The 17,405-nt window shown below is 30.7% G+C and overlaps 1 protein-coding gene across 3 annotated transcripts in view; it reads left to right on the top strand.

Annotated features, from left to right (window-relative positions):
- The first annotated feature begins 769 nt into the window (after nucleotides 1-769).
- Nucleotides 770-17,405, top strand: part of LOC140443500 (WD repeat-containing protein 3) — a 730,789-nt gene continuing 714,153 nt past the window's right edge. Inside the window, exon 1 of one of the 3 annotated variants that reach the window (XM_072534811.1) lies at nucleotides 770-1,098. In XM_072534811.1, the coding sequence (XP_072390912.1) occupies nucleotides 928-1,098 (171 nt within the window). In that variant the 5' untranslated portion in view covers nucleotides 770-927. The remainder of the gene's footprint in view (nucleotides 1,099-17,405) is intronic. The other 2 variants (XM_072534812.1, XM_072534810.1) reach the window with 2 other exon arrangements.

The raw sequence follows: 17,405 nt of genomic DNA, 5'->3' as shown, positions 1-17,405 counted from the left end.
CAAAAAGTAACTAACTTCGCAAAAAAATAATTACTAAATTCACTAGACAGTTCCGACTGGGAATAGCGAATCGAGTTTACTCGGTTCGCTATTGCCAGTCCGAACTGTCTAAAATAGTGAATTTAGTAATTATTTTTTTGCGAAGTTAGTTACTTTTTGACAGACTAGTGGCTGGAAATTATTATACAACCAAGCACACTTACTCATAGCCAATATTAATAGTAAACAAACTAAATAGTAAATAAGATAGAACTTTCGAATAACCGACAATCAATATTTATTTATCTGCACCATATAATAAATAGTTATGGTTAATTATAACAACTAAAATATATTTTTTAAATATATACTACCCAAAATTTGATGGGTTTTGTATACACTTCCACTATTTAGAATAATTCTTCTTCTTTTAAAGAAAGAAGACTGCAATAGAGAGATACTTGAGCTATTAATACTGAGAAGTAGGAATTGTTGTGTAGTAGGTTTCCGACAATGAATCTGTCAAAATATGCCCGAATTAAGCGAATGGAGTTTAGTTATAGTAAGCGTCTATATTCTTTGGTTATAGTATCACGGTAACAGGTAACAATAAGGTCGATAATTGCTTGTCATTCCCACACCTACATCACAGCCGCGTGTTACAGTGACAGACAAATTTGGGCGATGGAACTATCAACTATCCTATGTAGTCAACCGTTCTTGGTCTATGGTAATTTATCAAAGATAGCTCAAAAAAGAAGAAGACGTAATTTGTGGTTAGGTAAGTGATTACTTCTCTTCATGTGTTTCATGCTTCATGTTATCGTATCGTGTTTTGGAGACATTTTGAGTTTAGTTTGTTAAAGTTGTGTTGTGCTCTGGGTTAGTTATACACAAAGTTATTGGGATATAAATATTAATAGGTAATATTTTAAGACATAGACAATTATGGGGTTGACAAAACAGTACTTGAGATACGTTCCATCAGGCAACTTTAATATTATTGCCACCCAATCCTGTAATGTGTGCTTTGTTACATTGGAAGGACAGGTGGGAAGATTTCTGGCCGTTGGAGCTTGTGAACACATTATTATTTGGGATTTAAGATTAGGAGAAAAGGTATATTTTCTGTAAATTTTATAATACATTAAAATCCCTAATACTAACCTTAACATAACCATATTATTCCATGCCTTTGCTTTTTACGCTTTCATTATATTCACTGATCATCATTATAAATAGTTTAAATGGTACCGGTGTAGTAAGAAAAACAGTTTTTCTTGTTTTTTGTTTCTTTTTTCTCGTTTAGTTAGTAAGTTTTATTGTTAAGTTATCGTAGAGTTTTTATAACATCTAAAAAAAACCTACAAATTGTTTTTGTAAGTACGAACCCTGTTCGTTGTTTACTTATTTTCTAGGATCTTTGGTATTTGTTTACATTAGTAAGGAAAGAAATTTTCATGTTTACGTCTACGAAAACATACAAAAAGTAAAAAAAATTGAAAAAAGTTCATAAAAAGTATAGAAAATAAAAAATTAACAACAGAAAAATGTTATCAAAATACAAAATAGCCTTAGTAGTTACATAAAATTTATAAATCAATTGTAAATACCAATCATTTTCCCCGTTAAATTATCCAAAAATATAAAATATTGTAAAATGGCCAAAATTCATTTATTTGGAAAAACAAGTCAAGCGCGTTTGCGCACAAATAAAATACAATATTCTGCGCAGGTTGAATGTTGCCACATATACATTAGTTTTTTTCAGAGTAAATATATTGAATTTAAATTGTAATAAGAGACTCCATATGACTTAGTATTGTTTTTTTTTGCAGAGTAAATATATTAAATTTAAGTTTTAATAAGAGTATACTACATATCGATGGCGTCACGACAAAAAGGCATAAGCGCCAAAATTTATAAATTTATGTTTTGGTATCAAAATAAAATACATTTTACGTCCTATCGACTATTAAAATGACGCAGCTGTAAAAAATTCCAACTCGACTAAAACAAGCTTTGAATTTTCTAACCGCCAAATGAGTTTCTTAAAAGATGAGACACCGAAATCAGTAAGCGACAAGATCCGTAGTGGAAAGTGGTGCTTACGTCTTGGGTCTGAAAATGTGGTTATATCAATAAGGTAAACCATCATTTGAATAATTATTAATATTTAATGTTTTGTTAAGCGTTTAGTTAGATTATTTATCTTGAGAAATCATAATATACCATAAGAATGTACAATTTTACCGACTGTCAGTTAGGCCTTTTCAGAAAAAATTTTTTCGTTTATCTAACCGCCATTTGGCCATATAAAATACACTATGACTTAGATTTGTCATATAAGGTTTGAACCTAAATAAAATATATATTGACTTTGTTGTATAGTTTTCTTTTTTTTTTTAATTTTAAAGTTATATTTTGGTTGTAATATTATTTTAAAAAAACTAACATTTGAATGGCGTTTACTTCTTTTTTTTTAATGGTTTCTCAGGGGCACAAAATAATGAATCTTGCATTGCAATTCATTTGGGAAGATCAGGAAAGCAATGTGCAGGAATCCAGTGGAAATAATAAAAACCATGGTTCATTTTCCACTGAAAATGAGGTCCTCAATGAAGAGGTAAAGCATGATGTTCTTTTAGAGCCTGTACTAAAAGGCCATGAACAAGAACTCCAAATGCCTAGTTCTGTTCTAGATGATGATGCCATTGTGGATTTCAATTTTTATCTAAGTCCAAATTTGAATATTGACAGCCGTTTATTTCTAATATTGATGAAACTGCCGAAGAAGAGACTGATTTATTAACCTGTGATAAAAAGCTTGTACCTTACTCAGATAGTGATGATACTGATGATACTAGTAATAATGCAGCAATAGTATTTAGTTCATTAGTTGATGATAAGATAGGTTGTAATGATTTTATACAACAAAATAATTCTTTAAACTCCGAATCAGATTCATCATCCTTGACAGTATTTTTTAAATATGAGACTGAAATTGACAGCATTAGTTCTAGCTCATCAACTGGTTCAATTTTCTGTTATATCAGTCCTTCGTTTCTATTAGTTTGTTTTGTTATTGATAAATGTTATTTTCTGTTATCAAATTTTGATTTGTATTTTATTTCTATTAGTTTTATAACAACTATACAACTTACTTAGTTATCAATGTAGAAAAAATGGTACGTTTTAATAGTTTTTGTTGTTTTTTACTTAATATAACGTGATAATTATATTAACTTTATTTTTGTATTTTTTTACACCAATATAACTGTAAGAAACTCATAAATATATTATTGTGTATTGTTTAATTTGTATTATTTTTACTTAATTGTTATGCTTTAAAATGAAAAGATTTATTCTCCATTTTTGTTATAATTCCGTAAAATTAAAAGGCATACAAGTTCCTAAGCGACATTTTTTGATCAAAATACTTTTTTCCAAATATGGTAACTGCCTTTCAAAAAGGCTTAAACACCACAGAACCTAACATTAAAGGCGTAAGCACCAAAATGTTAAATATCTCATGTTTATAATAATTGTTTTATAACTAACATATGGTAAGTCAAAATGCATCAGTTCGATAATAATAAAATGCCAAAAAAATGTAAAAAAAGAAATATTAAGCGATTTTAAACGTTTTTTGTGTCTCCTGAAAAAAACTGTCAATGGCGCTTATGCCTTTCTGTCGTGACACCGTCGATATGAGTTAATATTGTTTTTTGCGGAGTAAATATATTAAATTTTTAAGTTTTAATAAAAATGTACCACATATGACTTAATATGGTTTTTTGTGGAGTAAATATATTGAAATTAAGTTTTAAACACTGTTGTCAAGTTGCAGAATTAGTGTTTCTGTAAAAATCATTATTGACTATTAAATAACAAAATAAAACCTAATCTAAACTAATCCAATCACATCTAAAACTTTAAATTAAAAAAGAAGTTAATAACTAATGCATCCAACAAAATACAACATAAAACGAAATACTCACCAGTTTGATGGCAATGACATGGGAAAACGGAAATTGTACTCATTAGTATTTTTGCAAAATTCGTTATTAGTATAGTATATTAAGTATAGTATACTGATAGTATATAGTATATTGAGGTCTTTAAAACATGCGCGAAATATAGGAAGTGTTTTAAAGACCAGTTATTCACGAATACTTTAAACTATTTTTTTTTATTGGTACACTTTGAAATCATGTATTATTACTACAAAAATTTGAAGTAAGAGCTAATAATGTAAAATTTGTGATGTACATCAGTATACCTTTCGTTATTATAGAAATGAGAAAAACAAAAATTAATTTACAATCTGTCATATCAGATTAATTGTTATTACTGGTTGTGTATTCGCGATTGAAAACAAAGTATCTGACCTCTGGCGGAATAAATTTAAACTACTAAAAGTGGTATAAACAAACCAGACAGCAATTGATTTGAATAGAAATATTAAATTTTTTTAGTAAATTTCAGCATTATGACTACGTTAAAGTATTTTAAATCAAATCGATATTGTTCTGTTCCTCCCCTATTGCGAAATAGGGAAAGATATGTCCCTATTTCTCTTTCCTAAACTTTTATTTATTTATTAACGGGTATACCATTTACATTGAAACAAAATATATATAAAAATTTTCAAAGTAAGCATAACATTGGAAAATAATTAGTAAAGTTTAGCAAAAAACTAATAATTAACTTGAATACAAACAGCAGAACATCACACAAATAGCAGAAACTGAAAAACTTGAGAAAATCAATAAAAAGAAGATACCACTATCATTTAGTCAATAACATATTGAGAATACATAATTTATTTTCTTAAATAACAGAAATACAAATACTTACCATGTTGGGATAGTATCATGAGGTTTTTTCCTCATGATTTATTATGGAATCTTTTAAAGACAAATCATGTGCTATGATCTTTTCTGACAGGTGATCTCAAGTTAAGGTTGATCTTACAATAAAGTCAATAAATAAATAAAGTTATAAATAACTAAATAAAGTAAATAAAGTCAAGTTCAAGTTATTTATTTATGTTAATATACAATAAAGTCCTTACATATGTCAAAAAATAGTATAAAATAAAAATTAACATATTAAAAACATTAGGCATAATTTTATAAAATAATGCATATATTAATACGACAAACATTACACAGAACATTATACTATGGGTTCCCAGGTATACACAAAATATTTATACAAAAAATATACAAATTCACCAATAGACAAGCCAGTTCCAACCATTGAAGTTAAAATTTAAGAATTCATCAGTTGAAAACTGCTTCCCCTTCAACCAATGGTCTCTTTGCTTCACCACAATACTTAACGATATCATTAGGCTAATTTCCATTTTTAAATAATAAAAATAACTCGTCTTAAACCAAACTAAACATCCAAAAGCAATGGTAAACATTAGACTGTTATGTTTGTTTATACCATTTATATCGGCCATGACACTGCAATCGAGCTGCCCTCTACATTCAGTTTCAATCGCGAATTGCTTAAAAGAAGAATGAGAAGAATATTTCAAACATTACAGAGAGTGCCATTAATGAAAGAACAACCCTATTGGCTTCCGAGAATGTCGGTAGTATACATGTGAACAGCATTTCCTCTGATTAAAAAAACGGTAGTATAAATATTTCAAACAATACCAACTGCACTTTTCACATTCATTTAAAAGATTGGGACGATTGAGATTTTCAAATATTTGAATAAAGCTTTTGGAATATTTGTTAGTAATATTTTATTCCTATATTATTTGTTTGACATTACAAGTTATGTACTCCTGTCAGGTTAGCTAAATATTTAAAACTGTTTATGTTGCCAGGGTAACTTAAAAACACACGCGTTTTTGAAAGTTAAATTTAAACATGCTATGGCATACTTTAAATAATCAAAATAGGGTACCAATAAAAAAAACAAATTAAAACCTAATCTTAACTAATATAATCACATATAACTATGTAAATTAATAAAGAAGCTAATAACTAATGCATCCATTTAAATACAACATAAAACGAAATCAACTATAATCTACATGTAATAACATAAGTGAATAACAAATTAAATACAGTTATATGAATCCCTTAGAAACAGAAAACGGAAATGGTACTCATTATCATTATTCCTTTATAATTGTACTTGAGAAGTTTGAGAATTAATATTTTCACAATAAACAATATGTTTAAAAAGTGTGGCAACATTGGATCCAGAAGTAGGTACCAAAGAATATAGAGGCTTATAGAAGGATGTTTCACTGTTATTTTTGAGCGTCGGCTAAGGTTGATCGCATGTTATGAAAAAGAAGAGAATGACAGTGACAGGTGGATCATGATTTTAGTACCACTAGAGAGCGGCAATGTCAGCGCTACTATTGCTTATAAAATATGAAAGAGTGGGGCAACAAATGCAACTTTATATATTTTTATATGTAGATGCCGCATGGTCGTAGAATAGGATTAAATTATTGCGTTTTATAAAATTTTTTAAAGAAAATAATATTTTTACTTTTAATAAATTATTAATTATTAATAATTAATAAATCTTTTTAGAAAAAATATTATGATTCAAATTTTTAAGTGAAATATGTACAAATCTACAAATAATATAATTAAAACTCTCTTCTTATAAACTATAAATAAAATTAATTAAATTTCAATCACCAAAAGATAAAGCTCAAAAAATTGTAAGGTGTTTCGATCAAAAAACAATTCCTGAGCTTGTTAGTACCCTAGAATTGCTTTTTAGCACATACACCAAAGAATTATTTTTTAAAATTTGAAAATTCGAAATTGTGAAGTATAATTTTGTGTATTAAAAAATAAATAAGTAATGACTACAGACAGACTACAATGTAGGAGAGGGGGTAAGAACTAAACTTACAAACTTTTTTAATATATTTAATAGTACTCTAAAAGCTGTTTGTATTTGCAATTGAACACAGTAAAGAAACTCAAAATATTGTCAGAGTATAAAAAAATAACTACGACTTTCTAACAGCTAATCATTTATAGTTCGTGACGGTCACATTTTTTACTTTTCATTACAGTGAAAAAATAAATATATGTCAAGTAAGTTTTTTTATATGAAAGGCACTTATACATACTGTGCTCCACATACTGTGAGTTCCAAAGATTTGACGATAAATTGTGTTGTCGAATGAAAAGTAGGTATATTTAAAAATGAATTTTAGCAATTTTAAAAAATTTTCTTTAGTTAAGATGATTTGGGTGTTATTAGTTCCCATTTCAGATGTATAATTGAATATACTAAGTCTTCCGGAATATTAGTAAATAGTGAGATTGCATGTAGAGAGATTATTAGATAATTATCATGTAATTTTGTAGCTCTGATCTTATTAACAAATGTGAATGTATCTGTAACATTAAAATCTGTCATATCTTCAAAGGCATTTTGTAAAATAGTACATAACATTTTGGATAAATTATAAGAAACGGAGTTTATTGAACTAGTTATGGGACATAGAGGAACATGTTCTTTTTGGATTTTTGTTAGACAGTATAGTTTTGGAAAAGAAGAATTGTAGATAGTAAATTCTTTTGCCTGTTGGTCAGTAAGCTGTTTTTCGGATTTTAATCGCTTTATTAAGTTATTGAATGAAGTTTGTATTGATGTTGTTGGATCTTTAGGTAGTCGTAAATATGTTAGACAGTTATTTAGAAGTAACTCAGTTTTTTTAATATAGTCATCCTTGTTTGAAGTGATTAGAGTAAGTAAGGTTATTTACAATTCGAAACAGTCATACTGGTGGAACCCTGGCCGTTAGTTTTGCGACGTTGCCAAAGTTAAAAATAGTTCTGCGCACTGGCGACTGATAGGGACTGGATTTTTGAGCGTTTGAAGCGAATCTAGCTCTTTTCGCGGTCCTTAGAACTAGATATTATGTATACGGACAGTGATGATAACGCGTCAGAAGGCAAGAAGAGAAAAGATAGAGGGTCAACTTCACCTTTCCTGCAGAGCAAAAAAAACTGATAGAACCCCACGCAAAAGAAAATCAAAGGAAGAAGATTCAGGGGATGTGGACGAAGTTATGAGCATGTTCAAGAAGATGATGGGGGAACTGAAAGAAATCAGGAATGAAAATACAGAATATAGAGAAGAGATGACAGCATTGAAAAAAGAAAATATAAAGATAAATCAAGAATTGACCCAGACACAAAAAACAACTTAACCCAGGTTGAAAACAAAATGGAAAGAATTGAAAAACATATGAAAAGAACATAGTAATTACGGGCCTACCAATAAACGCAACAGATGAAACACTCTTAAAAAATAACGTAAAAGATTTTATACAAAAGCATCTAAAAGAGGATGTCGATATAGAATCTGCAATGAAGTTAAAAAACGATATATGTTTGGTACAAATGAAGGATTATGGCGAAAAAATTAAGGTAATGAAAGAAAAAAGCAAACTCAGATTTCTTACTGGAGAAGAGATCTTCATCAACGATGACCTGACTGAAAAAGAAAGACACATGAGGCAGGAAATTGTAAATAAAGCAAGGAATTAAGAGCTGAAGGTAAAAATGTGAAGATAGGGTACAAAAAACTAACTGTGGATGGCATAAAATGGGAATGGGCCGGAAATGGTACTTTCAAACGAGAAAATTCTAGAAATATGGATCCAAAAAACGGCATATAGTAGTGGAAAAAGAAAAAGATGGCCAATTATGCCAACAGACCCTAGCGATGAACAGGAAAATGAGGTTGAACATAAATAGCAAAATAAAAAATAAGAATATGTACCTAAATATTGCGACATGGAATGTACGAGGAGGGAGCATTAATTAACCTAATAGAAGAACTTAAAAAATATAAAATACACATCATAGCAATACAGGAAACAGATTTAACTGGAAACAACATTGAAAAGATTAGCCAATACACGTTTTATACAAGTGGAGGCGAAGAATTTTGGAGTGAGTTTTCTGGTACATGAAGATGTGGAGCAGATGAAACGATTCGTAGTAAAATAACAACAGAAGAAAAAGGAGAAGAAGTGAAAGATGAATTTTATGAAAAATTACTCATTGTCTGAAGAAATGCCCAGACAAGATATTAAAATTATAGACGACGCCAATGCAAAGGTTGGAAGAGAAGACATATATAAAAACATAACAGGGGGTGAAAGTAAACATTTGAATACAAATGATAATGGCTAAAGATTGATTACATTCGCAATTGAAAACAGGATGAAAATAATGAGTACGCATTTTAGGAGAAAGAATAAATATATATATATATATATATATATATATATATATATATATATATATATATATATCTTCTTTGTCAACCATTTTCCATCCACTCCTGAATGTAGGTCTCTCCCAATTGCTTCCATCTTTCTCTATCTTGCGCCAATCTAATCCACTGTTTGCCTGCCACTGTTCTTATGTCATCTACCCATCTTTTTTGAGGTTTTCCCATGCTTCTTGTTGTCGTCCTTGGTCTCCATTCTAGAATTCTCCGTGTCCACCTGTTGTCATTATATTGGGCTACGTGACCTGCCCAGCACCATTTCATTTTTGCAATTTCTTCCACAATATCCCTAATCTTCGTTCTACGTCTTATCTCGGTGTTTCTAATCTTGTCTCTTAGTGATATTCCAAGCATGATTCGTTCCATTGCTCTTTGCGTTGTTTCTAATTTTTTAGCAGATTTTTTGGCGAGGGCTACTGTCTCCAAGCCGTAAGTACAAACTGGTAGTATGCATGTGGTATACACCTTTTTCTTTAAGTTTACAGGAATGGAGGTGTTTTTCAAGATATATGCTAATTTGCCGAAAGCGCCCCATGCCAGTTGTGTTCTTCTTTTAATTTCAGCATCTTGATTTGGTTTTCCTAGTTTGATAACATGACCTAGATATACGTAATGTTCAACATTTTCTATGGTATGATTTTGTATTGTTATGTTTGTCTGGTCTCGGCTCAGTATTTTTGTTTTGCTGTAGTTCATTTTTAAGCCTACCGCTCATGAAACTGCATTTAATTGTTGTAACATATCATTTAGTTCTTGGATATTATCGGCTATTAAAACTATGTCATCTGCGAATCGCAAGTGGTTTAAGTATGATCCTTCGACGTTGATACATATATATATATATATATATATATATATATATATATATATATATATATATATATATATATATATATATATATATATGTTAGTTTTGATATTTCCGCGGGAGCTGTATGTTATATCAATGGTATTCCGGGTTTGACTCCGCGTTAAATGTTGTTGGTTTTGATAAAAACCATTTTGACGACGTTACGGCAAGATCTCACTTGCCATTTTCAAGTCTCTCTGGATGGTCTGCTTCTTGTCGATGTTCGAGTGGAACACTTCCACTCCATTGATATATATATATATATATATATATATATATATATATATATATATATATATATATATATATATATATAGAAGGAACGTGGAAAATTCCGGGATCAAATAAAACTAATCAAATAGACCACATCTTAATACAAGAGAAATTCGCCAATTTAATAACAAATGTGAAAACGTGCAGAGGGGCTGACGTAGACTCAGATCATTTTTTGGTTAGAATTAAAATAGAGAAGCAATAATTAAAAAGCATAAACGGAAAAAGAAAGTGCAACGTAAATTTAATTTTGAAAAACTGCGAAAATTTGAGGTAGCGCAGGATTATCAAAAGGATATACAAGAAACCTACGCCAAACAAGATAGTACTACTGTGAGTAACATACAACAAAAGTTCTTAAAAATGATAAACACTATAAAGGAAGCAACGTCGAAAAACAAGAACAAAAAGATTTAGAAAAAAACCACTGGTTCGATGACGAATGTAGAACAGAGTTAAAAAAGGATCAGATTTGAGATTAGAAAGTTTACGATCGCAAAAACAAGACGACCTAGAAAGGTATGACGAACAACGAAAAAAAGTATATACATATATATATATATATATATATATATATATATATTGTAGCGAGATTAAATAAAACGAGCGGTTCGAATTTATGTAAACATATGTATTTATAACTTTACAGTTCGGTAGTATCTTAACAACTAACTCACTCCTAAAAACGTTACATATATATAACAAAGTTACTATGTTCTAGAATATTCTGGCGTTGTCCCACCTCTAATTCGCCTACGTGACCGGTTATTCTCTCTCGCACTCGATACATCGCGAATGTTCTCGAAGAGTATTAGAGATGCAATGCAACCGTTACCTGGGCCATGCCAAAAGTATGTTCGTAACACTGCTCCCCTTTTAAATCTGATCGTCCCGATCAGCAACTCTATAGGTAGGCACAGGATGGCGGAATCTACAGGACTCTCCAGCTCTGCATGAACCCTTTAGAAAGAAATAACAGGCTACTGACTTTGAAGGATGCGATCTCATCGGGTTAATGCAACACACAGTAATTCGTACGCCGGTGTCTCGGAAGATCACTTCAAGCATGCTTCTGACAATCTTCCAGTCCAGATTATCTAGTGCATGGCCTATCTTGGGTAAGGTCAAATTCTTGATGTCGTAATCGCACACAATTTTCTTCAAATTAGTTATAGCACGCCATATATCTCGAGAACTCCATCTTTGACATTCAATACAGCCCCAACTTTCCTTAGTAAATCCATCCCCAATATGAACTCATCGGAGATCTCTGCAATTAATACTGTATGTTTCACTGTGGTCTGGCCAATGGATACTGACATATTAACCTCGCCATATGTATTAATTATCTCACCAGTTGCTGTTCTAAGCTTTACTGTTGCAGGCAATAATTTAAGATGGCCTCGTACTACTTCTGGCCGTGCAATAGTTCTTGTTGCACCTGTATCTACTAAAAACGATCTACATTTATTATTGATACGACCCTCGATGTACAAGCTATGAATTTTACCGGAGGACGTAATGTTCACAGTTACTATGGGGGCTGTGTTTCTCGAGGTCGGCAGTTGCCCCTTGGTGTCGACCCGTTCTAGTTTTCCGACTGTTGTATCATTTTCTTGCAATTACGGCGAATGTGACCTACGTCTCCACAATTCCAACATCTGGGCTCGCGTCTCTTCGGCATCGTGTTACGAACTACTTTTCGTACCATTTCTTCCAGACGTTCATCGTTTGGTTCGTCACCTTCTTCAATGGTTCTTACTCGATGGGTCCGTGAAGTTTGACTAGCTGTTTCATGTTCCAAGGCAATAGCGAGCGCTTCATCTAGAACTTTCGGTCTTGATAGTCGTAAAGCTTTCTGTAATTCATTGTTTTTTAACCCATTGACGAAGATATCTACAGCAATTTCTTCCAACATGTTGTCTGGTGCCTCTGGATAAGCTAACCGCACTATACGACCAACATCTGCTTCAAACTCTTGCAAATTTTCACTTGCACGTTGAATTCTACTTCTTAGTTGCGCCTTGTAGACTTGTTGTAGATGGGCATCTCCGTAACGTTTGTCTAGTCGAGTGAACAAGGTCTGGTAACATTTTTCTTGACCCTTAGGAATCGATCTTAGGATATCTGCAGCATCACCTCGTAAAGCAGCAGTCAAGGAAACAGCCTTTTCTTGTTCCGTCCAATGATTGGCTGTCGCAATAGCTTCAAATTGTCTAAGGTATATGGACCAAGAGGACTTTCCATCAAATGGTGGCAATTTGAATCTTATATGATGTGTCGTTTCGTCTCTAGGTGATTCTTCTTTCAGTACCGGATCTAAGGCTATTGTATTAACTGGTGGTAGCACTTTTGTATTAGTTATCATGCTCTCTAACTGTTTGATCTTCTCTTCTACTTTTTCGAATGTTTTAGAAACTTCTTCAAATTTTTCATTGTTCTTTTTAAAAGTTTCTTCCATCATTTGAGAAACATTTTCAAATTTCTCGTCGTTTTGTCTACCTACTTCTTTAATAATTTGAGACGTTTCATCCAATCTTTTGGAAACGTTCTCGAATTTGTCATCATTTTTTTTAGAAGATTCTTCTATCATTTGAGACGTTTCATCGAATCTTTTGGAAACAGTCTCGAATTTATCATCAGTTTTTTTAGAAGTTTCTTCAATTTTTTTAGAAGTTTCTTCAATTTTTTTAGAAGTTTCTTCAATAATCATTTGTGGCACATTTTTTATTTTCGTTAAAACTGCTTCTTCTGTTGACTGGAACTGGAATGTCTCTGGGTCTTCTCCATTCTTGTTGAGAACAGTCTTCAGTCGTTCTTGGAGTATCTTCTTGGACCCGCTGCAGTCTTCATCACAGTTCTTCCAGATCTACGCGGATGTTCCCGACGAACAATACTTTTCAAAAGTTCAAAAGTCACTGCTGAATTTATTTTTTTTTACTCACACCGTAACACCAACTGTAGCGAGATTAAATAAAACGAGCGGTTCGAATTTATGTAAACATATTTATTTATAACTTTACAGTTCGGTAGTATCTTAACAACTAACTCACTCCTAAAAACGTTACATATATATAACAAAGTTACTATGTTCTAGAATATTCTGGCGTTGTCCCACCTCTAATTCGCCTACGTTACCGGTTATTCTCTCTCGCACTCGATACATCGCGAATGTTCTCGAAGAGTATTAGAGATGCAATGCAACCGTTACCTGGGCCATGTCAAAAGTATGTTCGTAACGTATTGACTGCCGATATAAACAAACAGCACAGTTTATTAGGGCTGCAGTCAGTAGGTTTGGCCGGGATGTTATAGAAACACTCTTTTGACTTTTGGTCGAGCTTTCGGAATTCTTTTATTCCTTCTTTAAGACACTGTAATTAGAAGAAAGTGTAAATATTTACAACATATCTCAAATTGTCATTACAACTTACTAGTCGTTGAGATTATTTTTCTAAAGCTACGACACTCAACATTAAAAACACACATATAAAATATAACATTTAAAATAATGGACAATATACATTTTAAAATTTAGATGGAAAGTTAAAATTTTGTTAGTGACATCTTTTCATGGTGTGTTTTGACTGATCCATAGAGAACAGAAAAAAAACAAAAATAGTGTGATTAAAAAGTAATTAGGAGTTCTTGCTAATATATTAATGGAAGTAGTATCTTAAACCTGTCTTGATAGTATGCAACATGTTTTGTATGCAGGTGTATTACGGTGTGTATATGTAAAACTAAATCTTTATTTTATTTTTGATGTTTTGTCAGTAAGTAACAATAAATTTTGCTCAATTTATCTATGTCTGACTTTTTATTTATACAAGACGTATTAGATTTTATGAAACACATTTCCAAGAAAACACGTTTTGAATGGTTTTTTACCTTAGCCAGAATACAGGGATCCTCGAAATTAAATTCATGTTTTAAAGTTAATGCATGTTCTGTGAGCGCACATGCATTTATCTTTTTGGTTTTTATGTCGCTGCGATGTGATATTACTCTATTGTGAAAATTACGAGATGATTCTCCGATATACACGTTTTTACAGTTGGCACACGGTATAGAATAAACAACATTCGATGACTCCTGTATTGTGAAAGGATCCTTTGTCTTTGTGTACAACTTCGATACCGTTTTCACATTCTTAGTTGCAATTTTTAAGCCACTAACATTTTTGAAAATGTTCAATAGCTTAGGTGTGAGAACTGGAATATAGGGTAGGTAACCATACGTTATTTTAGATTGTGGTAGCTCTGATGTGTTCTGATGTATATATATATATATATATATATATATATATATATATATATATATATATATATATATATATATATATATATATATATATACATATATACAGGGTGGTCCTTAAGTAATTGTACAAACAGAAACCGTATATTTTGCACTTTAAAATATTACGATTTTAGTTAACTTGCTTTAATAAAATATTGATATTAAGAAAGATACAGGGTGTTAAAGTGGAAATTTAAAATTTTATTTTTCGCTATAACTTTTACGTTTGTAAATATTTTTGGACAAAAATTTACAGTTGGATGCTTTTGAGTAGGATAAATTATAATTTTATACTTACTTTGATGTAACTGTGGCATAAATTTGCGCTTAACTTTTTTGCTCTTTAAGATAGCTCTATTTGTGTTAAAAAATATTAAAGATACATTATTTTTACAAAGAAAAGGTATACTTGTTAGTAACCTAAAAATTCAACCGTTTTCGAGATAAATGCATTTTATAAGTCAGCTGCACAATAATTCTTAGTTTCATATTTGTGCGGTAAAGCACTGAATACATGTAGATAAGCATAATTCATAGTTTTTTCTTATTAAAACAACTTAAAGGTGATAATGTAACATCGCAAAATGCTTTGTTATGGGTGCTAAATGTCTTATTGGAGAAAAGATATTTCATCTTCTTCTTTAGGGGCTGTTTCCGTATTCAGACTTTGGCCGTCATCATGTTTACAATTTCCCTTTGCTATTGCTTCTTAAGTTTCTATAATGGCGATGTATTACTTTCTCTATTGTAAAATGCTAAAAACCCAAAATATGTGGTTTATGCAAGATGATACACCACCATATTCTAGAGAGAAGGCAGTTAGAACATACTTAAATACATCTTTTCTGAACGTTGGATTGGTCGTGGTAGTCATATTCCTTGGCAATGTGATGAGATATTGATATAATTATTTAATTCATAAAAATCCGAAAAGAATACTTATTGTTCATTACGTAAATTGTTTACCCATTTTTATTAGGACAAATAGAAACTAGAGCACAGGTATTGAATAACATGTGTCCTGTTTCATAATACTTTTGCTGCAAATCTAACATGAAAGACTCAGCATTTTTACAAAAACATCATCGTTGTCCTAATAACCGATATTGTTATAAATATAGTAAACACAGGCAATTTAGTTCAGTATAATATTAGTTCGTTAGTAAATCATAATAGTCCATTTGTTCGAGATGTAATTGTAGTTACTCGTAAGCTGTAACGTAATCATATAAATAAGTAATGTCATCAATAAGTTATTCTGTGTGTATATAAGTAACCAATGAACAAGATACATTATAGTTTAATACATTATTTAACTTCTGCGACAAATAAGATGTAGTTCCATAATGTACCATAAGATTTGGATATGTATCCAAAATAATATATTCATCCACTATACATTATAGCCACCACATAACCCCGAATTTAATTCGCTTGATTTTGGTGTATGGGGCGCATTAAAACAACGTGTCTATAAGAATCCCATAAACATTCGCAACCAACTATGGGAAGAAATAAATACTAGAACAGTTTCTTTAGAACCAATGATGCTATTTAATATGAGACGATCTTTTATGGAATATATTGACAAATGAATTAAAGAAAATGGTGGACATATTGAACACTTACTTTGACAAAAAGTTATGTTATTTAGTTTAACTATTTCTTAATTTGGTTTGTAAACAAATTGTTTTGATTATGACTTTAATTTAACATAAAACGTAAAATGTTTGATGTAAAATCCTATTATTCTGTTATTTTGTCAAATCCTATTATTAATTATCCTGCTGATATATTTATTTTATTTAATATTTCGTTAACTATTAACTTTAGTTAAAGGTATTTTATACCAAAATTCAGAATTATTAATGTTTTTTTCTATATTTTCTTCGTTGCCTGGAGTAATTGCCTTAGATCAGAATTATGCCGCTGATTTTTAAAATGCGATTATCTCGAAAACTTTTGAGTTTTGAAGTTATTAACAAGTATACCTTTTATTTATTAAAATAATGTATCTTTAATAGTTTTTATCCCAAATACAGGTAACTTAAAGAGCAAAAAAGTTAAGTGCAAATTTATACCACATATGTAGCATAAGTGGCGCCCTCTATCAGTTACATCAAAGTGTGCATCAAATTATAATTTCTCGTATTAAAAGTACCCATTTGTAAATTTTTATACATAAATGTTTACAAACGTGAAAGTTATAGCGAAAAATAAAATTTTAATTTTGCACTTTAACACCCTGTATCTTTCTTAATATCAACATTTTATTAAAGCAATTTGGCTTAAATCGTAATATTTTAAAGTGTAGAATCTACTGTTTCTTTTTGTACAATTACTTAAGGACCACCCTGTATATAATATATAGTATTACTATATAGTATTATAGTAAAAGATAATCGTAAGGGAGTGGAAACGAAAGTATGTGGATGATAAAATAAAGCGTATTGAAGAAAATTACAAGAAAAATGAAATAAAAAATTTTTACAAAGAGGTAAAATACATTAAAACTTGGTATCAGGGAAGAACGATGAATGTAAAAGATAAGCAAGGCAATCTGATAGTGGACGAAGACCAAATATGTGAAAGGTGGAAAGAATATTTCAAAGAGATGCTAAATGACTGAGTAACGTCTGAAAAAAATTATAATGTTCCTAAACCTCAATCAGTAATAGAAGAAATACCAAAG

Source organism: Diabrotica undecimpunctata, chromosome 6 (genome assembly GCF_040954645.1).
Source record: "Diabrotica undecimpunctata isolate CICGRU chromosome 6, icDiaUnde3, whole genome shotgun sequence".
Classification (NCBI taxonomy): domain Eukaryota; kingdom Metazoa; phylum Arthropoda; class Insecta; order Coleoptera; family Chrysomelidae; genus Diabrotica; species Diabrotica undecimpunctata.
This window is presented reverse-complemented; position numbering and strand designations above follow the sequence as displayed.